The sequence below is a fragment of the Papio anubis genome, chromosome 7 (genome assembly GCF_008728515.1).
Source record: "Papio anubis isolate 15944 chromosome 7, Panubis1.0, whole genome shotgun sequence".
Classification (NCBI taxonomy): domain Eukaryota; kingdom Metazoa; phylum Chordata; class Mammalia; order Primates; family Cercopithecidae; genus Papio; species Papio anubis.
Genome location: NC_044982.1, coordinates 31,941,434 through 31,965,951, shown reverse-complemented (window position 1 = coordinate 31,965,951; position 24,518 = coordinate 31,941,434). Strand labels below are relative to the sequence as shown.

The 24,518-nt window shown below is 41.4% G+C and overlaps 2 protein-coding genes across 8 annotated transcripts in view; one reads left to right on the top strand and one right to left on the bottom strand.

Annotated features, from left to right (window-relative positions):
* AREL1 (apoptosis resistant E3 ubiquitin protein ligase 1) overlaps nt 1-4,789 on the bottom strand; it is a 51,510-nt gene extending 46,721 nt beyond the window's left edge. For 3 of the 4 annotated variants that reach the window (XM_021941395.2, XM_021941391.2, XM_021941394.2), the window contains exon 1: nt 4,612-4,789. The gene's annotated coding sequence lies outside the window, so the exon portion shown is untranslated. The remainder of the gene's footprint in view (nt 1-4,611) is intronic. The other variant, XM_021941393.2, reaches the window with a different exon arrangement.
* A 4-nt stretch (nt 4,790-4,793) lies between these two features.
* Nucleotides 4,794-23,635, top strand: FCF1 (FCF1 rRNA-processing protein). 4 transcript variants are annotated; one of them, XM_003902055.4, is made up of 8 exons: nt 4,794-4,879; nt 5,163-5,230; nt 6,529-6,600; nt 7,608-7,756; nt 15,462-15,534; nt 21,138-21,225; nt 22,469-22,563; nt 23,272-23,635. In XM_003902055.4, the coding sequence occupies exons 1-8, from the start codon at nt 4,877-4,879 to the stop codon at nt 23,318-23,320; spliced, it is 597 nt and encodes a 198-aa protein (XP_003902104.1). In that variant the 5' UTR covers nt 4,794-4,876; the 3' UTR covers nt 23,321-23,635. The 4 variants fall into 4 exon arrangements, with proteins under 4 accessions (XP_003902104.1, XP_009210225.1, XP_021797088.1 ...); XM_009211961.3 differs by lacking the exon at nt 6,529-6,600; XM_021941396.1 differs by lacking the exon at nt 4,794-4,879 and having other exon boundaries at nt 4,886-5,230.
* The last annotated feature ends 883 nt before the right edge of the window (nt 23,636-24,518 follow it).

Sequence of the window (24,518 nt, the reverse complement as noted above, 5' to 3'; positions counted from 1 at the left end):
GGAAGTTTTAACTGTTTTCTGTTCCTAATATGTTTACCATATATACCGGGAGTACCTTGAATTTGAACTTCCCAAACTGGACAAGAGAGGGGTTAAAATAACATGCTCTGTGTCTCTGGATAAAAGCAAGGGGACATTACAGAAAATATGTTGTATATTAATAGATTATCTAATCTCTGGCCAAAAAGTACAATATACAGAACATCAATTAACAGATGTTAACTATTAGCATCTCAACAGTAACAAGCTGCACCGAAATAAATGCCTTTGCTCTGAAAAACATGATGCAAATTGCTCAACTGTTCAAGGTAAGGTAACAAAAACTCATAAAATCATATGGAACCGTTCAATGAGACTAAATGACAAAACATGTATCTACCATGACTATTTAGTTTCTAAAAGCTAAGTGAATACCCATCTTTATAAACTCTATCTTGTAGAACAGTTTTCAAAAGAGCCATCAGGAAAACATCATTATGGTGCTGTAACACCATATCAACGGCTCCGGCATGCATGTGTGTACACACACATACACATACACAAACTGCAACAAGGTTAAACAACCTCCAAAGTTTGAAAACTACTATATGAAAGAACACTAGTGAAGGCTAAGCATTCAGAACCCTTCAGAAGCGACTACATGCCAAGCAATATGTTGGACCCCAAGGATTCCAGAATGAGTAAAATATCCTCAACCCCTTAGATATACAAAAGCTTAGTAAAGAAGACAGACAAGTAAATAATTACGACATGGAAGTATACTTAAAAGCTAACTCTGCCTCAACTACCATCCACTACTTCAAAGAAAAAGAAACCAAATAAAAATAACTGAAATTTAAACCCAAGTTAGTTAATAGCTAAAGTCATTTAAAAGGTAAAACGGTAAGGCACAGTGGCTCATGCCTCTTGTCCCAGCTACTCAGGAAGCTGAGGTGGGAGGATGGCTTGAGGCCAGGAGTTCAAGATCAGCCTGGGCAACACAGCAAGACCTAATAAATAATAAATAAAAGGTAAAATGATACACTAGAGTCCATTAAGGTAATAAAATCTGATCTATTACATGGTACTAATATGTTGATAGTAGTAAATAAACATTACACAACAGTACTCTGACCTGGACCACTTCCAGAAAGATGAACAGGTAGAGTAATTCCTCTAAAATATTTCAACTCCCACATCTCTATTCAGCCACCAACCATACTTTATCTGTTTACAAGTCTCTCTCTAACACAGGACTGTGGTGAGATTGCCCAGGACAGAATGGGCCCTCAATAAATGCTTTCTGAATGAATGAGCAAGCGGCAGTAATCTATCTCTGAGGTATTCTTACAAAACCAATTCAATATCAAGACCTCAGAAGCAGAACATGCTGTATGCCATGCTACCATATTTAGGGGCCGGCAAGTTAATTGAAAAATAATTAACAGTGACTAATGTTTGTTGGGAGAAAAAAAGTCCTATCATGTAGGTCAGAAAAATAAATGTAAAAACTATAGCTTGAAAATGGACAAAAAAGTGAATCTACTTATAACTTTCTAACATTGAAATACAAGATATTCTTTAAGGAGTCTTTCATTATCCAGAATAATTTTATAAAGAAATTTGATACCAACTTAAATTAGTAAGTTAGACCAATTAGTGAATGGAATGAAGTCCAAGCCCAATTATGTGTTCAAACTGTGTGTCCAATGCCTTGGGCAATTTTTTCTCTTCAAGACTGCAGAAAAATGCAAAACAACCCTCTTGACTGCTGAGAAGGACTAAAATCATTTCTTTTCCTCACAAGTATGTGCCCAAAAGCAATTACTTTCTGCTCCCATCCATCACAAATCAACACCACCTCCTGGCTTCCCATCCCCCACTTTCCATCCCCATCAAAGAATGCTGTAGAGTATCTGACCACTTTCATTTCAATAAGCTATAAGAACCTCAGATTGCAATAAAATTACAACGCAACAAAAACAAATTTTTCTAAGCATGTTCTTATCCCCCATGGTGTTCCTACACTAATTTAGCTCCCTGTTAGGTATTAACAATCAAGGAAATCAGAACACTCTCAATAGAGGTTACAATAGAAATTACAAATGGCCTTTTTTTAAGTTGTTATTGTTCATGGATTCCAAAATTCAAAGTACACATTACCAGAAGACTGTTTTTCTGTCAGTGCCTGAATTTAAATGCAAATTACTATTTAATGATATGTAATTTTCCCTCAGAACCTATATATAATACTAATCAGTCAAATGTTTAAGAAGAATAACTGACCATGTTATTTTAGCTTTTAGACAATAAAATGCTTATTGTCTAATCACCAAGAGATACATAAAAAAACTGGTTGCTATTAGCTCTACACATGAATGACAGCTTGACAGAGACAACCTGCTCCAGAAAGATTAGGAACTTCTAGTAACCACAAATGGGGTAAAGCAGAAGGCACATACAGTATCTGTAGCTACTATTTCTACATCAAAAATTCCGAGCCCACAGATATGTAAACTATCAAGCTATCTAAATGAATGTGTGTCTGAAAGAGAAAGGAGAAGCAGAAAAACAGTTTACGCCCAAATCAAGAGAAGACATCACCATGCGATTGAGCGTCCCAGGACCTGAAAACTTAATAAGGTTTTTGAGGTTTATGAACACATTCAAGTTCCAGTGCAACTATGTTAAAATAAAATGGGGCTGGTGCCGGGTGTGGTGGCTCAAGCCTGTAATCCCAGCACTTTGGGAGTCCAAGGTGGGCGGATCACCTGAGGTCGGGAGTTTGAGACCAGCCTGACCAACATGGAGAAACCCCGTCTCTACTAAAAATACAAAATAAGCCGGGTGTGTTGGCACACATCTGTAATCCCAGCTACTCGGGAGGCTGAGGCAGGAGAATCGCTTAAACCCGGAAGGTGGAGGTTGTGGTGAGCCGAGATCACGCCATTGCACTCTAGCCTGGGCAACAAGAGCGAAACTCCGTCTCAAAACAAAATATATAAAAAAAAAAAAAAAAGGGGCTGGGCACGGTGGCTCACGTCTGTAATCCCAGCACTTTGGGAGGCCCAGGTGGGTGGGTCACCTGAGGTCAGGAGTTTGAAACCAGCCTGGCCAACATGGTGAAACCCCATCTCTACTAAAAATACAAAAATTAGCAAGGTGTGGTGGCACACACACGCCTGCAGTCCTGGCTATTCGGGAGGCTGAGGCAGGAGAATTGCTTGAACCTGGGAGGTGGAGGTTGCTGTGAGCCGAGATAGCGCCACCGCACTCCAACCTGGGCAGCAGAGGGAGACTCCATCTCAAAAATAACATAACATAAAATAGGCATAAAGTTCCAACCCTGCCACATATCCTCAAGTTGGAAGACACACAATGGTAACAACAGAAAACACTCTGGGTAGTCTGGTTTACACTCTTCTAGGGACCTCGCATGTTTACTATGAATAAATATAAGTCCTGAAAACATCCCAGTAAAAGAGTGCTATTATGATTATCTCCATTTTACAGATAAAGAAACTGAGACGCAGATAGATTAACTAACCCAATGTCATGGCAAGTTATGAGGCAGAGCAAGGATTTTAACCCCATCAGTCAGACTCCAAAGTTCGTGTTAAACAACAAACCGTGTTTCATCATAAGGGTTATACAACGGTCACCTTTTTTGAAAAAAACCTGGTAACATTTTTCACTTCCAATTCTAGGACAGCATCATGCAATAAGAAAAGTATGACAGAGGGACCCATTCCATTCCCAGCTTGCTCAGTAGCCGGAGAATGGAAGACAAAGTGTAAAAAATAAATAAATAAATAAAGGTACAGACTATGGAATCAAGAGACTCAGACCCCTGAATAAAGTCTGTGGCTCAGTTTCCCCATATGAAAAACGAGAGTATTTATGTTATTGAGATGGTCAAAGAAGGCAATATGAATAAAGTGCCAAGTACGGTATACAGGATGACGGTTTTAATCTAAAGTTTACAGACATCCAAAGGGTCCACAGATGGGCTTCAGAGTCCACGAATCTCATAAAAAGTGTATTACAAACTGTATGTGTGCCCATTTTTTAAAGACTTGTTCCTGGCTTTCCACAAACTTTCAAGAAATAAGTTATTTCCAAAAGGTTAAGAACCACTGGAATACATAGCAGGTACTCAAAGAAAAAAGCTACTTTTTCCTCCTTGTTCTCACAAATTCTCCCTTTTTATTTAAGGATGACACACCAAGGCTTCACAATAAATGTCCATTGTTTCTCACCATTTTCCTGGCTTGGGTAAGCAGTAACATGCAAGCTAATGCCCCAATTCTCTAGCGATAATTCTAAGCCCTCAAACACTGCTTCATTTCTCTTTTCACTGAGACGAGTACACGGTATGTACTCGAGGAGTATCATCCACCTAGCTGCACAAAGCACCACATCGGCTAGGAAAACCAAGTAGGAACCACAGCCTCAGGGTTGGACCGTAGACACCGGATGCCCCAACGCCGCAGGGTGAGGAGAATGTGTTCCCCCAAACTACTGGGCAAACCTGGAGTCTGACCCCCCTACCCTTGTCCTCCCTCCCTCTCTCTGGAACTCTGGTGAAGGCAGGTCTTCTGGGCTCTGCCTAGGGCTGCAGAGAAACGTTACCCGAGCCGGGGGTTGCAGCGCGAAGAAGTTCCAGCTCTGGTCTCCTGGGAGGGGGCAGCAGCACTCAGCAGAAGACGGGCTCTCCACCCTCCCACCAAGAGAGCCCAGAGTTGGTCTCTACCCGGCCTGGGAACCGGCTCGGGGGTTTGCCGTTTCCCCAAGGAGCTTCCGCTTCCGGGCTATCCTTTGCCGGAAGCAGTATGTGAATGACGTAGAAGTATTGCGCCGTTGGTGATTACGGAAGAACCAGGAGTGTGGCGTGACCATGGTGAGAGAAGAGGGTCCAAGAAGGGATGTTATCAGGCCACTTTTCGGGTGGAGAAGGAGGGAGTCAGACCGTGGCCAAATTTCTGACACATTGTCCTTGCATATTTTCATTCTGGTCTTAGCTCTTAAACTTCTCCGAGCGGTGCCTGTTATGCTTTACAGAGTGGGGAAGAGGGTCTGGGTATTTGAGGCAAGAAGGGAAGGCAATGGACAAGAGAAAAGAAGAGACTTTAAAAGATGCCATATGTTTCCAACTCTTTTAATTCTAAAATTTCTGTTTCAAGGGGAAGCAAAAGAAAACAAGGAAGTATGCGACCATGAAGCGAATGCTTAGTCTCAGAGATCAGAGGCTGTGAGTATCTGGAATTAACTGCCCAAGGATAGTCTAATAAGAGTCTAGAGAGGATAAGTAGTAAAAATTTTTGTTACTATTTTGTTTTTTACTTATAATATTGTATCTTCGATTTATATAGCATGAGATAACCAGTGTTTAACAGTAATTTAGCTGCTGAGCGCTCACACTGGGAAAGGCTATGGGAATTAAACATTTAAGTGTTCCCTTTTTCTACCGTTATATGCTTTGTCTGCCATATCGCATTTAAACCTCATGTCAGTTCGGTGAAGTCCGTATAATTCTCTTTATGTTTTTACCATTACACTACTACATTCCCTTGGGGTGGGGCGGGGGGAGTGTTTCTTGTTGAAAGATGGCAAGGTTAGAGACCGTGTTTGTCTTGTGTCTCCAGTGCCTGGTACTCAAATATTTTTTGTCAGAGAAAATGGGAAAACTCCAAGATATCTCCATTTTATAAGTCTTACTAATATAAGAATCCAAATCACTGTGGAAGAAGAAAGTGAAGCGATATTCCCTAGTATGAAGAGGATCAAAGCAGTGTCCCTGCTTAAGTGTAGAATAAGCATAGCTATTAAATAAAGACTGATCTTCAATGAGTTTAAGAGTCTCAGAAAGCCAGGCGCAGTGGCTCACGCCTGTAATCCCAGCACTTTGCGCGGCTGAGGCGAATGGATTACCTGAGGTGAGGAGTTCGAAAGCAGCCTGGCCAACATGGTGAAACCCGGTCTCCACTAAAAATACAAAAAAAAGTCTCAGAATAAGAGAGTGGTCGTTAAAACCTTCAGAATTATTCTTCTCAGACTTTAGTGTGGATGTATTGTGTAATTTTTAGGAGTGACACTCCATTAATAATAATTTCTAGTTAGAGGTTAAGTTCTGTATATGTGTTTTTACATTTTGGCCCTTTATAAGAAGCATATGGGATAATACTTTCCCCCTTCTGTTAAAGCATCTGGATCTTCAGAAGATAACTGTCACCCTTTTACCCATTGCTTGGAAGTGGATTTTGATCCTTGATATGAGAGATTGTAAGAAAGAAATATAGTATATTCAGCTTTTATTTACTCATTAACAATTCTTATGCGTTATTGGCATTACTGATTAATTCTGATACTTCCAGGTACTGTACTTTGCACTGGTTATTTGCTCAGAAAGAGTATGCTGATATTAACATGAAGAAGTCACAAAGTAGGATTTCTTCTGTAGACCAAAAAAAATGGAACTTTAGATTTTTGAGATTTTAACTGCTGTGGTTTTTCTTCTCCCTTGGATATAATTTACTTTTTTCTTCCTAGTAAAGAAAAGGATAGATTAAAACCTAAAAAGAAAGAAAAGAAGGATCCCAGTGCATTAAAGGAAAGAGAAGTGTGAGTAATCAAACATTTGAAGTTCTCCTTTAAAACCATAGACCGCTTAGAAATCCAGGCTTTCCCTGAGCTGGTTTGCTAACTTATTTGTTAGTAAGTCTACCACAACTATGTAGATGAAAGTGATATTGATGAGCATGTATCAATTCCAGTGGTTTGAAGGTTTTTGGATTTTATGGAGCAGTAAAATTTCCCCTAAAATCCAGGAGATATTATCTAGGATTATCAACTTTTTCTTTGCCAGGGATCTTTTAAGAGACATAATTGCCGTTGTTTAACACACTAGCATTTCATAAAAGAGAGACTATCACCAAAAGATATTTAAAATATATTTTCAGAATAAAGATATGTATATAGAGATATAAAACCTTTATATAAAGATATAAAGGTATTTCATTCCTTTTGAGTAAATACATTTAACTTTATGAAAACTTTACCACATTTTCCTTATTTTTCTAATTTTGCCCTGGATTGGTAATGGATATATCATCACAGGTAGATACTGGTCCATGGCCTAGCATTTGGAATCACTGTCATATTCAACCCAGACAACTTGGGCTAGGTGTGATACAGGTCCTGCTGTAGTGTATAATCCTAACACTAGACAAACTGTTCTCTATCACATTCCATAACAACAGTTTTAGAATCCTATAAGAATGACAAATGTGTTGGAGTATCATTCTAATCATACCTGTATTCTACCTCCCTGTGCCCATGGCGACTCTACTCTTGCTAGAGGAAGAGCTGGAATGGATAATTGCTTTTTTTGTTTGTTTGTTTTTGATAATTGCTTTTTAAAAGTTGGTGACAAAAGTTGCCAGGGGAGCTGAGATTAAGATAATGATGTTACTTTCTTCGTTGCCTTCCTTTTTAGGATTTATTTCCAATGAACATGTACAAAAGAGTTTACAGCAAACAGTCCCAAGCAGAGAGTTCTATTTTGTTTTTTGTTAATACTAGGGTATCAGTGTAAGTTTTACTTTGTTCTTGTTTTCTTTTTCCTTCAGTCCCCAACACCCTTCCTGCTTATTTTTCCAATATAATACACAGCTGGGCCCACCTTACCACATCCTCGTTGATACCAACTTTATCAACTTTTCCATAAAAGCCAAACTGGACTTAGTGCAGTCAATGATGGACTGTCTGTATGCCAAGTGTGAGTATCATACTTTTATGTTTCCGTGACATTTGTACAGAATAATTATATTTATACAAATACATGAAAAGAGGGAGAGGCCGGGCGCGGTGGCTCATGCCTGTAATCCCAGCACTTTGGGAGGCCGAGGCGGGCAGATCACGAGATCAGGAGATTGAGACCATCCTGGCTAACACGGTGAAACCCCGTCTCTACTAAAAATACAAAAAAATTAGCCGGGCGCGGTGGCGGGCGCCTGTAGTCCCAGCTACTCAGGAGGCAGAGGCAGGAGAATGTCGTGAACCCGGGAAGCGGAGCTTGCAGTGAGCCGAGATTGTGCCACTGCATTCCAGCCTAGATGACAAAGCGAGACTCTGTCTCAAAAAAAAAAGAAAGAAAAGAGGGAGATGGGATTCTTATTAACTGAATTGCTGGCCATTTAATTTACAGTGGTCACCATAGCAATGACCATGTTTAATGAATTGAAGTATAATGCAAACTCGACTGGAAAAAATTAAACTTTCACAATTCAGAAAACACTTAGAATGCTTCAAGTATCATTATGGACATCAATTTTGAACATAGGGGAATTTTCTGTTTTCGAATTCTAGATTTTAAAATTCTGGATAAATGAAAGATCTGTTTTTTAGTATCTGTATTCTTTTATGTTAACAAGGATATGTTCTCCCTTCTGCCCCAGTGTTGAAACACTAAATACGATATTCTGCCATTTATGATCACAGCCCTAGAAGTTAGATAGATGGTCAATTCCTAAGTTTATTCAGTTTGGTATTTATTTGTAGTACAGAGGATCTGAGGTAGTTTATTTATACCTAGGTATGTAATTTACCATTAATAGATTTCCCTTGTGTATTTATATATCCCCTCCTTTAAATGATCTTCCTTCACTACCATGAAGAGGAAAAAGAAAACTAAGGCCATGTATGAGGCCTATCATAGTAAGATCTGTCCCATTTGTAGCAGGTTTATATTTATATATTTTTTAGTCACCCGGTTAGAGGTACAAATGAAAATTAGACTTAAACTTTGCCGTAGAGGAAAAATTATTGAAATCAAAGGGAAAAATTTGTACCTCCCTTTTTAAGTTTTAAAGGCTACTATATAATGAACAACAGTTACAGAGTGATAGAAATGTACATGTTGTTTACTGATTTATTATAATGAGCAAGGTGAGAAGATGGGGGTAAGGAATGTGTGAAGGAGGTATGAAAGCAGATTCTTTAGATGCCTAAAATTAGTTAAGAATGACTCCCGCCAGGCGCAGTGGCTCACACCTGTAATCCCAGCACTCGCGTTAGCTCACGCCTGTAATGCCAGCACTTTGGGAGGCCAAAGCAGGTGGATCATGAAGTCGAGATCGAGACCATCCTGGCCAACAAGGTGAAACCTCATCTCTCCTAAAAATACAAATATTAGCTGGATGTGGTTGTGCGTGCCTGTAGTCCCAGCTACTTGGGAGGCTGAGGCAGAAGAATTGCTAGAACCTGGGAGGTGGAGGTTGCAGTAAGCTGAGATCGCACCACTGCACTCCAGCCTGGCGACGGAGAGAGACTCCGTCTAAAAAAAAAAAAAGAGAATGGCTGCATACGTTTATTAGCTGTATATATTAAGATGTGAATGTAGCCACCAGATGAGAAAAAAATAGAGCTAATGGAATAAAATAATCTTCTCTACAGATCAGAATTGATTGGGTAGGAATGGTCAGGGGACTGTTGTTTTTTCATATAGGCCTTTCTGTATTATTTTTTAAAGCTATATACATATACTTTTTAAATAAATCTTTTAGAAATAATGTAAAGTTGAGGTGCTACCAGGCCTGTAAGAATGAGGCTTGGGTAACCCTGTATGGGGGAAGACAGTAAACTTGGTAGTCTCTTTGTATTTCCCATGGTATTTCTAATTGAGCTGCTTTTCCAGGAGTGCTGTGACCTACTTATCAATGAAACGGATAGAGGGTCAAAGCATGGCCCTTTGCTTCCTTGGTGAATTGCTTCCTTGACTCTATACCTCCACCAGTAATATCTAGATGGTGACTGTTAGAGCTTTCGTCAGGATTGCTTTAGTCTTATGGTTAGGCTTTCTTTAAATATGTATACTCTTTTTTTTTTTTGAGACAGTCTCGCTCTGTCACCCAGGCTGGAGTGCAGTGGCGTGATCTCAGCTCACTGCGACGTCTGCCTCCCAGGTTCAAGCAATTCTCCTGCCTCAGCCACCCGAGTAGCTAGGACATGCCACCATGCCTATCTAATTTTTGTATTTTTAGTAGAGATGGGTTTCACCATCTCTACATATTGGTCAGGCTGGTCCACCCACCTTGGCCTCCCAAAGTGTTGGGATTGCAGGCGTGAGCCACCGTGCCTGGCCTTGCTTGCCCTTATACTTAAAGGAAGGCCTTTATCTTCCTCTTACCTTGAAAAGGCCTTTTTGATCTTTTCATAGTTCCTGGTCTCTTCCATTTCCACTTTATAGTCCCAACAAGGAAGGATAATTTGCTTCCCATCAGCTTTCTCTTCTGCCTGTGAATCCTGAGGCTGTTACTTTCCCTTTCCTTATAGTGGTTTTCCTGAGCCTGCTTCCTGACTTCAGTTGCAAGCCTTTGCTTACTTCACTGCTACATGGCTCTGAAATTGGTCCTCTTAAAGAACACATTGCCTTTTTTCATGATCTCAGTATTAAAATATATACATATATTTTGAGACGAAGTTTCACTCTGTGGCCTAGGCTGGAGTACAGTGGCGTGATCTCTGCTCACTGCAACCTCTGCCTCCCAGGTTCAAGTGATTCTCCTGCCTCAGCCTCCTGAGTAGCTGGGATTATAGGTGTGTGCTGCCATACCCAGCTAATTTTTGTGTAAAGTAGAGACGGAGTTTCTCTATGTTGGCCAGGCTGGTATCGAACTCCTGAGCTCAAGCATTCTGCCCACCTCGGCCTCCCAAAGTGTGGGGATTATAGGCATGAGCCACCACACCTGGCCAATATTAATGTACTTCTAAAAAATTCTAGCATAAAAAATTAAAGTTGAAGCCTGGGCAACATAGCGAGACCCCATGTCTACACAAAATTTAAAAATTAGCCAGGAGGCCGAGTGTGGTGGCTCACACCTGTAATCCTAGCACTTTGGGAAGCCGAGGCAGGCAGATCACCTGAGATCAGGAGTTCGAGACCAGTCTGGCCAACATGGTGAAACGCCACCTCTACTAAAAATACAAAAATCAGCCAGGCACAGTGGCATGTGCCTATAATTCCAGCTACCTGGGAGGCTGAGGTAGGAGAATTGCTGGAACCTGGGAGGCAGAGGCCTCAGTGAGCTGAGATCGTGCCACTGCACTCCAGCCTGGGTGACAGAGCGAGACTCTGTCTCAAAAAAAAAAAAAGAAAGCCAGGCATGGTGGCGTGCACCTGTGGTCCTAGCTACAGATGTTGAGGTGGGAGGATCACTTGAGCCTGGGAGGCCGAGGCTACAGTGAATTGTGATTATGCCACTACACTCCAGCCCAGTCAACAGAGTGAGACCCTGTCTTTAAAAAAAAAAAAAAAAAAAGAAGAAGAAAAGAAAGTTGGGATGGGCAAGATCCTTCACACCTGTAGTCCCTGCAGGTTGGGAGGCCGAGGTGGGAGGAATTCTGGGCTTGAACTCAGGAGTTCAAGACCAGCCCAGGCAACATGGTGTGACCGCATCTGTACAAAAAAACTTTTTTTTAAAATCAGGCCAGGCATAGTGGCTCATGCCTGTAATCCCACCACTTTGGGAGGCCAAGGTGGGTGGATCGCTTGAGCCCAGGAGTTTGAGACCAGCCTGGGCAACATGGCAAAACCCTGTCTCTACCAAAAGAAACCACAAAAATTAGCTGAGCGTGGTGAAGCATGTCTATGGTCCCAGCTGCTTGGGAGGCTGAGGTGGGAGGATCACTTGAGCCTGGGAGGTTGAGGCTGCACTGAGCCATGTCCATGTCACTTCCCTCCAGCCTGGGTGACAGAAAAAGAACCTGTCTCAAAACGGAGTGGAGGAAGAAAGTTGGTTATAATGCATTTCCTCAAAGGGGCAATTACAAAAAGTCATAAATAACTGTGGGAGAGGGAGGGTTAATTTTATTTATTGATGAAAATGGCCTGTAATCCCAGCACTTTGGGAGGCCGAGGCACGCGGACTACCTGAGGTCTGGAGTTCAAGACCAGCGTGGCCAACATGGCAAAACTCTCTCTCTACTCCAAAAAAAATTAGCCAGGCATGGTGGCAGGCCCCTATAATTCCAGCTACTCAGGAGGCTGATGCAGGAAAATTACTTGAACCCCAGAGGCAGAAATTTCAGTGAGCCAAGATCGTACCATTGTACTGCAGCCCAGGCAGCAAGAGCGAAACTCCATCTCAAAAAAGAAAATGAATCATATATTATTTTTTTCTTTATAAAACAGATTTACTGAAATATAATTGACTCCCTTTACAACTATACAGTTCATCCCTTTAAAGTGTACAGTTCAGTGATTTCTAGTTGTGCATCATCCATCACCATAGTCAATTTTAGAACTTCCATTATCCCGGAAAGAAACCTGGAGACCCTTAGCCATCACCCTGCAACCCTCACCATTCTCTCTATTTCTAGGCAACCACTAATCTACTTTCTGTTGCTATAAATTTCCCTATTCTGGACATTTAATAAAAATAGAATCTTACAATATTTGGTCCTCTTTCATTTAGCATACTATTTTCAAGGATCATTTATATTACAGCTTGTATCAGTGCTTCATTTCTTTTTATTACTGAATAACATTCCACTATATGGATAGATCACATTTTAATCATTTCTACTTGCTGCTTACATTGAACTATATATTTTGAATATTTTTCCATGGCATGTATACATAAATGGGCCTCATTCTTTTATTTTGAGTCGGGGTCTTGCTCTGTCAACCAGGCTGGAATACACGGGTCTGAGCCAATAGCTCACGGCAGCCTCAACCTCCAGGTCTCAAGTGATCCTCCAGCCACAGTCTCCCAAGTAGCTGAGACTACTGGAAAGAGCCACTATGCCTATTTTATGCCTGGCTATTTTATTTATTTATGTTTTGTAGAAACAAGGTCTCAATCATGTTGCTCAAGGTTTTTTTTTTTTTTTTAAAAGACAGGGTCTTAACTCTGTCACCCAGGCTGGAGTACAGTGGTGTGATCTCAGCTCACTACAGCCTCTGCTTCCCGGATTCAAGCAATTCTCATGCCTCAGCCTCCCACTAGCCGGGATTGCAGGTGTGTACCACCACACCCACCTAATTTATTTATTTATTTTTTTTTTGTGGCAGAGCCTCACTCTGTCACCCGGGCTGGAGTGCAGTGGCGCAATCTCGGCTCACTGCAACCTCTGCCTCCAGGCTTCAAGTGATTCTCCTGCCTCAGCTTCCCAAGTAGCTGGGATTACAGGCATGTGCCGCCATTTTGTATTTTTAGTACAGACGGGGTTTCACCATGTTGACCAGACTGGTCTCGAACTCCTGACCTCAGGTGACCCGCTCGCCTCAGCCTTCCAAAGTGCTGGGATTACAGGCGTGAGCCACTGTGCCCAGCCCTAATTTTTATATTTTTAGTAGAGATGGGGTTTTGCCATGTTGGCCAGGAATTCTTTTTTAGAGTCACATATGGCCGGGCACGATGGCTCACGCCTATAATCCCAGCATTTTGGGAGTTCAAGGCAGGTGGATTGCTTCAGGTCAGGAGTTCAAAACCAGCCTGACCAACACGGTGAAACCCCGTCTCTACTAAAACTACAAAAATTAATTGGGCGTGGTGGAGGGCGCCTGTAATCCCAGCTACTCGGGAGGCTGAGGCAGGAGAATCGCTTGAACCTGGGAGGCAGAGATCACGCCACTGCACTCTAGCCTGGGCAACAAAACGAGACTTGAGACTTCCTCTCAAAACAAAATAAAAAATGAATAAAGTTGCATACTATAATTGCTTCTCAGCCTTTTGGCTAAGATCAAGTGTAAAGTTACATACTATTCTATTGTTTAAATACATAATTTTTTAAACCCAGTATCTTATTAGGTATTTGGATTATTTCCAGGTTCTACCCAATTAACAAGTCTATAGTAAATATCCTTATGAATATGTCTCCGTAAGAGTGTATTTCTTTAGGATACATTGTCTAGAAGCTGTATTATATATCAAGGGATTTGTGTATTTTTAATAGGTATTGCAAATTTGCCCTCAAATAGTTATACTAATGTATATACCTACAAACTTAGCATGAGAATACTTGTTTCCTCAATATTGGGTATTTTCTTTTTTCTTTTTTTTTTTTGAGATGGAGTTTCGCTCTTGACACTCAGGCTAGAGTGCAATGGCATGATCTTGGCTCATTGCAACCTCCATCTCCTGGGTTCAACTGATTCTCCTGCCTCAGCCTCCCAAGTAACTGGGATTACAGGTGCCCAACACCATGCCCAGCTATTTTTTTTATTTTTAGTAGAGACGGGTTTCACTGTGTTGGCCAGGCTGGTCTCGAACTCCTGACCTCAGGTGATCTGCCTGCCTTAGCCTTCCAAAGTGCTGGGATTATAGACGTGAGCCACTATGCCTGGCCAGTATTGGGTATTTTCATGTTTAATCTTTGCCACTCTTCTAGGTGCCACTCTTCCCAGTCTTTGGCCCAACAGACTCAGTTCAAATGTTGGCTTTACCATTTGCTATCTATTTAGTTAACTTCTTTGTGTCTCAGGTTTCTCACTTCTAAAATAGGGATGATGATTTTTTTTTTAACTTATTATGTGGCTTTCTTTTTATGTGATCAGATTTACATTATCTGGCTATTTCATGGCTTCTTGTGGTTCACATTTAAATTTGATTTCATCTAAGCCAGGCACAGTAGCTCATGCCTGTAATCCCAGCACTTTGGGAGCCCAAGACAGGAGGAGTGATTAATCCCAGGAATTCAAGACAGCCTGGGCAACATGGCAAAGCCCCATCTCTACAAAAAAAAAAAAAAGGTTTTTTTTTAATTAGCTGGTCATAGTGGTGTGTACCTGTGGTCCTAGCTACTTGGGAGGCTGAGGTGGGAGGATCATTAGAACCCAGGAGGATCACTAGAACCCAGGAGGTCGAGGCTGCAGTAAGCTGAGATCGTGCCACTGCACTCCAACCTGGGCAACAGAGCAAGATTCTGTCTCAAAAAAATAAAATTAAAATAAATAAATTTTTTCCCATCAGAAACTTACATTAATATAAAAATAATGATGGAGTTCAGCTTAGTTTTTTTTCCCCCAGATATGTTTATAATAGGGAATCTGCGATTTGGGGTTGGGACAGTCTTAGTTTCTTAGGGATTTCTTTTTTTTTTTTTTTGAGACAGAGTCTCGCTCCGTCGCCCAGGCTGGAGTGCAGTGGCGCGATCTCGGCTCACTGCAAGCTCCGCCTCCAGGGTTCATGCCATTCTCCTGCCTCAGCCTCCCAAGTAGTTGGGACTACAGGCGCCCGCCGCCACGCCCGGCTAATTTTTTGCATTTTTAGTAGAGATGGGGTTTCACCATGTTAGCCAGGATGGTCTCGATCTCCTGACCTCGTGATCCACCCGCCTCCGCCTCCCAAAGTGCTGGGATTACAGGCATGAGCCACCGCGCCCGGCCGTGTCCTGCGTCTTTAAAACTCTGAGCTGGGATATAATTCAGGGATAATTTCTTTACAAGTTCTGTCCTTAATGTGAATTTTTTTCCCTGGCAGGTATCCCTTGTATAACTGACTGTGTAATGGCTGAAATTGAGAAATTGGGGCAGAAGTATCGAGTGGCTCTAAGGTAGGAAGGAGGTAGACTAGATCTGTTCTAGATTAGTATACTGAAGATTCAACTGTTTGCTGTTTAAAGATTTCTTGGCCAGTTAAAGTGAAAATCGTGTAAAACTATCATTTTTGGGGAAGTTGTTTTGGTCTTTCTCTCACACAAAAATCAGTTCCAGTTAGAGTAAGTATCTAAACTTTTAATAGAAAATACAGAGAATATCTTGGCCATGTTCAGTGGCCTGTAATCCCAGTACTTTGGGAGGCCGAGGCAGGCAGATCACCTGAGGTCAGGAGTTTGAGACCAGCCTGACCAACATGGAGAAACCCTATCTCTTCTAAAAATACAAAATTAGTCGGTCGTGGTGGCGGGTGCCTGTAATCCCAGCTACTGGGGAGGCTGAAGCAGGAGAATCGCTTGAACCCAGTAGGCGGAGGTTGCATGAGCCTAGATTGTGCCATTGCACTCCAGCCTGGGCAACAAGAGCAAAACTTTAAAAAAAAAAAAAAAAAAAAAAAAAAAGAGTATCTTAATGAAATTGAATATTTGTGTATAGCAAAACTTATCATTAACAAAGTAAACAGACATACATAATCAACAAAGGGCTTATTTTCAAAATGCATAAAGAACTTCACATCCATAAGAAAAACACAATTCTTAAATTCACAATGAGTTGTCATTTAATGCCCATTAGATTGGCAAAAATTTTTTAATGAGCTTGACAATGCCGAGAATAGTTAAGGCCGTGAAGCAATGGAAATTCTCATACTTAACTACTAAGGGTATAATAAATTGGTCATCACTTTGGAGAGCAATTTGACAATATCTGGTAAAATCCAGGTTGTTCATAGTCTTAACAACACAGTCTTTTAACCTGGAGATCACAGTCTGTAGGTAATTATATTAGTTTAAAGGATCACGATGCATGGTGGGTTTGGGGGTTTTTTTGTGTTTGTTTTGTTTTGTTTTTGTTTTGTTTTGTTTTTGAAGCAAAGAATTGCTCTGTCACCCAGGCTGGAGTGCAGTGGCACAATCAGGGCTCACTGCAGCCTCGACCTCCTGGGCTTAAGCAGTCGTCCTGCCTCAGCACCCTCAAGTAGCTGGGACTACAGGCATGCAACACCTTACATGGCCAGTGTTTTAAAATTTCAGTAGAGACGAGGTCTCACCATGTTGCCCAGACTAGTCTTGAAGTTGTGGGCTCAAGTGATCCTCCCACCTTGGCCTCTCAAAATGCTGGGATTATAGGCATAAGCCACCACGCCCGACCCCTGAGTATATTTTTTAGTGTAATAGAAGAAACTATAGGCTGGGCATGGTGGCTCATGACTGTAATCCCAGCACCTTGGGAGGCTGAGGCGAACAGATTGTTTGAGCCCAGGATTTCCAGTCCAGCCTGGGCATCATGGTGAAACCCTGTCTCTACAAAAAGTAAAAAAATTAACCAGGCATGGTGGCACACACCTGTAGTCTCAGCTACTCGGGAGGCTGAGGTGGGAAGATTGCTTGAGCCCAGGAGGCAGAGGTAGCAGTGAGCTAAGATGGTACCACTGCACTTTAGCCTGGGTGATAGAGTGAGACTCTGTCTCAAAAAAAAAAAAAGAAAGAAATTATAAAATATTAGTATGAATATGTAGAAAAAATTGGGTACTACCTCACAAAAGTTTTTTTGCTGTTATATGTGTGTATATGTATATGTGTGCATACTGTATGCTAGATAAAATCTAATGCTATGGGTTCTGGTAAAAAAAGAAAAGAAAAGAAAAAAAGATTGCTATAGAGAAGTTCACCTACTATTGGAGTCAAATATTGGCATCTTTTTATGTATGTAATAGCAAAAAATTGCAGGCAGCCAAAAGAAATGACTTTTCTTAAGCCATTAAGAAAATAAAGGATGGCCAGGCATGGTGGCTCATGCCTGTAATCCCAGCACTTTGGGAGGCCGAGGCAGGCAGATCATTTGAGATCAGGAGTGATCCTGAACTTGGTGAACCCCTTTCTCTACTAAAATACAAAAATTAGCCAGGCATGGTGGCGGGCGCCTGTAATCCCAGCTACTCTGGAGGCTGAGGCAGGAGAATCATTTGAACCCAGGAGGCGGAGGTTTCAGTGAGCCAAGGTCGTGCCACTGTACTCCAGCCTGGGCTACAGAGCAAGACTCTGTCTCAAAAAAAAAAAAAAAAAATAGTACTGGGTACAGAGGCTGATGTATAATCCCAACACTTTGTGAGGCCAAGTGGGGAGGATTGGTTGAGCCCAGGAGTTTAAGACCAGCCTGGCCAACATAATGAGACCCTGGCTCTACAAATTTTAAAAAATTAGCCAGGCGTGGTGGCATATGCCTGTAGTCATAGCTACTGTGGCGGTTGAGCCAAGAGAATTGCTTGAGCCCAGGAGTTCGAGGTTGCAGTGAGCTATGATCACACCACTCCACTCCAGCCCCCAAAACAAAGTGAGACCTTGTCTTTTTAAAAAAGAAAGAAAAGAATAGGTAAGCTGTGGAATGCTTGTTAATAAAATACTATACAAGAGTGAAGATGAGTGAACTAGAGTTATGTGTCAATATGGATAAATCTCAAAAACAATATAAAATATATTTAAAAAAAAGCAGCAGTCAGGCACTGTGGCTCACTCCTGTAATCCCAGCAGTATTGGGAGCCCGAAGCGGGAGGATTCTTTGAGCCCAGGAATTTGAGACCAGCCTGGGCAACATAGTGAGACCCAATGTCTATGAAACATTTTCAAATTAGCTAGGCATGGTGGCAGGTACTTGTATTCCTAGCTACTTGGGAGGCTGAGGTAGAAGGATTGTTTGAGCCAGGGAGGTTTGAGATCATACCACTGCACTCTAGCCTGGGAGACAGCGAGACCCTGTCTTAAAAAAAAGAAAAAGAGCAATGCTGAGCACTGTTACACACACCTCTATTTCCAGTTACTTGGGAAGCTGAGGCAGAAGGATCACCTGAGCCTAGGAGTTTCAAGCCAGCCTAGACAACAAGACTGCAGTCTCTTAAAAAAATTTAAAAAAAATTTAAAAAAGGCAAGAACATATGTGGAGTACACCGTTTATCTAAAGTCTAAAAACATGCAAACCAATTCTGCATTGTTTATAGATATGTGTATATGCTTTTTTTTTTTTTTTTTTTTTTAAAAACACATTCTCACTCTGTCACCCAGGCTGGAGTGCAGTGATGCTATCACACAGCTCACTACAGCCTTAACCTCTCTGGCTCAAGTGATCCTCCTGCTTCGGCCTCCCAAGTAGCTGGGACTACAGGTGCATACCACTATGCATGTCTGAATTTTTTTTTTTCCTTTTGCATGGCTAATTTTTTAAAAATTTGCTTGGTAGAGGCCGGGCATGGTGGTTCATGCCTGTAATCCTGGCACTTAGGAAGGCTGTGGTGGGTGGATCACCTGAGACTAGGAGTTCAAGACCAGCCTGACCAATGTGGTGAAACCTCATCTCTGCTAAAAACACCAAAATTAGCTGGGCATAGTGGCAGGCACCTATAATCCCAGCTACTAGGGATGCTGAGGCAGGAGAATTGCTTGAGCCTAGGAGGCAGAGGCTGCAGTGAGCCAAGATCATGCCACTGCACTCCAGCCTAGGCAACAGAGCAAGACTCCATCTCAAAAAGGCTGGACATGGTGGCTCACGCCTGTAATCCCAGCACTTTGGGAGGCTGAGGTTGGCAGATCATCTGAGGTCGGGAGTTCCAGACCAGCTTGGCTAACATGCCCATAATCCCAGCTACTCAGGAGGCTGAAGCAGGCGAATCGCTTGAACCTGGGAGGCAGAGGTTGCAGTGAGCTAGGATCGTGCCACTGCACTCCAGTCTGGGTGACAGAGTGAGACTCCATCTCTGGGAAAAAAAAATTTTTTTTGGTAGAGATAGGGTCTCACTATGTTGCCCAGCTGGTCTCAAACTCCTGGTCTCAAGTAATCTTCCTGCTTTGGCCTCCCAGAGTGCTGGGATTATAGTCATGATCCTCCACACCCAGCCTGGCAATTTTTAAAACAATAAAAACAAGGAATGAGAGGGGAGAAAATAGAGGCACCAAGTGGAAACACTAAGTTTGGCTGTCAAGAGATGCAGAAATGGGGTGTTAGCTGGAGGGGGTATAGGTAAAAAGATTATTTTTCTTTTTTTAAGACAGAGAATATACGACAGCATGTTAGTATGTTTCTGGGAAAGAGCTAGTAGAGAGGAGATAAGTGATTTCAGGAGTAAAGAGATAACCGAAAGAGCATAGTCTAGACTGTTGCCCACCTAGTTTGTCAGCAACCAGTCCATCCTCCCTCTAGCATATCCTCCCCAGCACAGCCTGCTTAGTTTTTCCAAGACAGAGCTTTGTTCCTACCACTTTGTCCCCCAGAAATCTTTAATGACTCCTCATTACCTGTGTCATCACACTTCTCAGCCTAGCACTGGAGACTCTTTCTAGCACCATTTCATTCTTCTCTCCACAAACACTCTTCCCCCAGCCAGAAAGATGTGTTTACTCTTCCCCAAACACCAAGAAACCATTTTACAGTTGTCTGGTGTCCTATTTGGTACCCTCACATTGCTTGGCACATTCTTTAATCTTACTTCACCCCTATGTCATTTTTTTCTAAATATTGCCAACCCACATTGACCTAGCACTGAACTACTGCAATACGGAGGAGTATTTGTGTTGTACTTGATACATATGTGCTGTCTTGTATTTTTCTTCATTTTGGTGACTCATCATCATTGTTAATAGAGCATGGCTCTCAGAGTCACACAGAGTTGGGGTTTTTCTTTTTCAAATATGTATGGAAATAATACATGTTTGAATGATTTATGGCAAACAATATAAGCATATACATATAGTAAAAGGTAAAAGTCTGCCTCTACATTCATTCTTTGTCCATTCTAATACTCCAAGAGTGACAACTGAGAAAGGTTAATATATTTTTCCAGACCTTTTTCTGTGCAAATGCAAATCTAGATAAAGAGTATTGGAAAGAAGGATTTGTATTTTATTAATTAAATTTTATATATATATGTGTATATATATATATGCGCATGCATATGCCCTGCTTTGTTTATTCAACAATTTAGCGTAGGTCCTTCCACATTGGTACGTACAGCTGTACCTCATTTTTTTTTTAATAGGATAAGGGCACCAAAATATGTTTAACTTTTACCTTTCTAATGGATATTTTGATTTTTTCACTTACTGTAAACTGCTAAGGGATCATCCTTGTGCCTATATGCTTGTTCATTTGTGTGTAAGACAGCTTCTTAAAAGTGTAATGGTTAGGTTAAAATGGGTTTTGTTTTTGAATCCTGGCTTTTCCCAGCTGTATAGCTTTGAATAAAGTAATTTAATCTCTCTAAGCCTGCTTCCTCATCTGTAGAATAGATATATAATAACTCAGAATTTTGTGATGATTAAATGATCGAAAGCACACCAGCTGTCAGGCAGGAAGCCTTCATTCCCTGCCCCGTGAATTGTCTTTCCAGTGAGAGGATAAAGTTCAGGAGAGTAGTGCCTTAAAATCTCTGCGTAGATCATGTTACTTTTATTGCACTGATTAAAACTCAGAAAGTTATCCAGTTGATTGAACGTTTTCTTTAATCCACCTACAGGATCGCCAAGGATCCAAGATTTGAACGATTACCATGTACACACAAAGGGACTTATGCAGATGACTGCTTAGTACAGAGAGTAACTCAGGTATTATCAGTTCATAACTGTTTACTTTGTGCTTTAAAAAAACAATGTAAACTATTGTCTCCTGAATGTTCATGGTCAGTAAAGCATCTAGGAATATACATTGTGGTTTAAAAAAAAAATGGCATAGCATTCCTTCATAAAAAGCATAGGTGTCTTCATTTACTTGAGAAAGTGGATTGAAAATGTATACTCTAACCATAATGGAAAGAGCACAGGCTTGGGGAGGAGACACGGGTTTCACATCTCAGCACCTGCATTTACTGGCTATGTGATTTGGGACATTTAACTGATTCTTTATCTCACAAATCTCTGTAAAATGATTTTAAGTGAGTTAATGTGGAACCCATTTACTTTTGATGTAGGAATTTTGTTTCTCTTCATGATGCCTAATCCAAAAGTGCTTCTTAGTTATGTCTGAGAGTCTCCCAAGGTGCTATTTCACACATACCCTAGAATAAGTAGGTTTTTAATTCCTTCATTAAGCACCACAAGGACTTCTGCTACTGAGTGCTTTTATAAGGGCCTCTCTTTGCTGATGATAATCTTCATCTGCTGACCACAGAGCCATCCCTTTAGTCACTTCAACCCATAGGTGGGGCCAGTATTTCCCACAGCACAGCTGACACCACTCTGCCACTTTATATAAAACTCAGTAGGAGAGTCAGACATGACAGAAATGAAGCTTCCTACAAAATAGCTTTCACCTGACAGCTAAATGTTAACTGCTTTTATAACCGCTAGGCTCTAGTTTCAGGCCCTGAAAATCCTATTTAGGCCTTCTGTTTTGGGGGTAGCCTACCTCTAACATCAGTAGGCCCAGAGCACACCCAAGCCCCAAGATCTAGGGAAAGGAGGGAGCTATGGCCTCCAAATTAAGGCACTTTTTATCTCCATGGAGTTCCTCGGAGCATTTTTCCCAAAACTAAAGAATTGTCTGCCCCAAGCGTGAAAGTCCCTTTCATTTATGAGCAGAAAACAGTTTGCAGCTTGTGAATGCTTTTCAGCCTTCTCCTCCTCAAGATTCTTAATGCTGCATTCAGCCCAGGCAACTTGTTTATTTTATATAACAAGATTAAGAGCTCCTAGATCATAGTAGCTACTCAACAAATTGTTACAGCCTGCCCTTCGCTACTTACTGTGAAAATGAACTATTCTTAGATTAGTCAGTGGTTGTGCCATTATCCAGTAGTCACTAAGCGTGCTCAATGACGTCAGTGTGAACATCACTCCATGTCTCTTACAGCATAAGTGTTACATTGTGGCCACAGTTGACCGGGACCTTAAAAGAAGAATCCGTAAGATTCCTGGAGTTCCTATCATGTACATTTCTAACCACAGGTGAGAGATTTCTCTTGGGGAAGGGAATAGAAATATATAATTGATATCAATTGAAAATGAGGACAAGTGATAAGGTTATAAAGGATTTGAAAGAAATTGTTGTGTCAAATGTTTACATAGTTATATTTGAAAAAATGAGACAAAGCAAGAGCTAGGGCAAAAGAGAGAGGATTTAAGGAATGAGGCAAACATTTAAATTGTTAGAATAAGATTACTGGAAGAAATAGATGTATTGTTTTAAACAAAAGCAGTAATTTAAATCAAGCTAATCTTTTTGGCCAGAAATGCCTATTTTGAAAGATTTTTTTTAATTAACACCTCATCTGAGAAATGGAAAGCTTATTTAAAAAAAAAAAAAGCTATTATCCTTCTTGGCTATTTTATGTCAGTCCTCAGACTTATTTTCCAGCTTTTCAGCTTGGGGAGAGCACAATGTGGTAGGAAATCTATGGACTAAGAAGTTGGACTTACTGATCTCAGATCCTCGGTTCCCCTCTTGCTGACTTGTGTGACTTTGAAAAAACAATCATCTTGTATTATAGTCAGCATTTTGCTGTGAATCATTCATTATGATGCTCCCCTAAATTGTTCCCACTGACAAAAAGGATTCAGAGCGGGGGTGAGAGTATTGCAGTCTGTAAAGGATGGGTTTTTAGATGGGTTCTCTTCCCATCTTTCTTACCAGTGTTAATTTTTTGTCCTGGTCAGATACAACATCGAACGGATGCCAGATGATTATGGAGCCCCTCGATTCTAATTCTTACAAGACACAATTCCTCTGCCTTTCTTCAACCAGCTTTCTCTTGTTGCCAGTTCATTACACGAAATGTAGCAGGATTTTTAAGGAATCAGAGAGACCGATGGAGTTCAGGAAGATATTTATTATTTAGGTGCACTGGACCAGTTGGATTAACATCCAAAGGACTGAGCCCTGAACAAAGAGTTAAGTTACCTTTTAAGCATTTTGTGGGGCGGCGGGGCGGGATCTGTGCAGGGGGAAGCATATTATAGAAGTGAGAAAGACAATTAATTGAGACATGCATTACATCATTTCTTTCTTTTCAAGGAAAAACATGTTTTATGACTTGAGTTTATCTGTCTAGTTACCTTGCAGCTGCACAGCTAGAGAAACGGTATTTACAATGCCTGGGAAAGGAGGAGAGATAAGGCTCACTAGCCACAGAAAACAGGCAGTTAATTTTTAAAGGACTCCAGCTCTTTCTCTTTCTCTCAGGGAATTGGGTTCTCTTACATACAACTGAGTTTCTGCTTACACATTTTTAAATATCTTTTAATTCCTTTTCCAGTGCAATAGCATGAATTATTATTCTGTTGACCTATTAGCCCTATTATGAGCTGAGGGTAGTTAGATATGCTCACTCTTTTTTTTTTTTTTTTTCTTGAGACGAAGTTTTGCTCTGTCACCAGGCTGGAGTGCAGTGGCGCGATCTGGGCTCACTGCAACCCCTGCCTCCCAGGTTCAATTGATTCTCCTGCCTCAGGCTCCTGAGTAGCTGGGATTACAAGTACATGCCACCATGCCCAACTAATTTTTTTTTTTTTTTTTTAATTAGAGACAAATACTTTCGTATTTTCAATATAGAAAAATATGCCTCGGCCTCCCAAAGTGCTGGAATTACAGGCGTGAGCCACCGTGCCTGGTCTGCTCACTTTCTGTTGCTGCTTTTTTGTTGTTTGTTTGTATGTTTGTTTGTTTTGAGACGGAGTCGCGCTCTGTCACCAGGCTGGAGTGCAGTGGCGGGATCTCAGCTCACCACAACCTCCGCCTCCCAGGTTCAAGCGATTCTCATGCCTCAGCCTGTGGAGTAGCTGGGACTACAGGTGCACGCCACCATGCCCAGCTAATTTTTGTATTTTTAGTAGAGACAGGGTTTCACCATGTGGGCCAGGATGGTCTTGGTCTCTTGACCTCATGATCCGCCCACCTCAGCCTC

Coding starts and splice junctions, on each gene's coding strand:
- FCF1 (XM_003902055.4), top strand. Junction 6,601..7,607: donor GCATTAAAGGAAAGAGAAGT/GTGAGTAATCAA, acceptor TTTTTCCTTCAG/TCCCCAACACCCTTCCTGCT. Junction 21,226..22,468: donor TAGTACAGAGAGTAACTCAG/GTATTATCAGTT, acceptor TGTCTCTTACAG/CATAAGTGTTACATTGTGGC.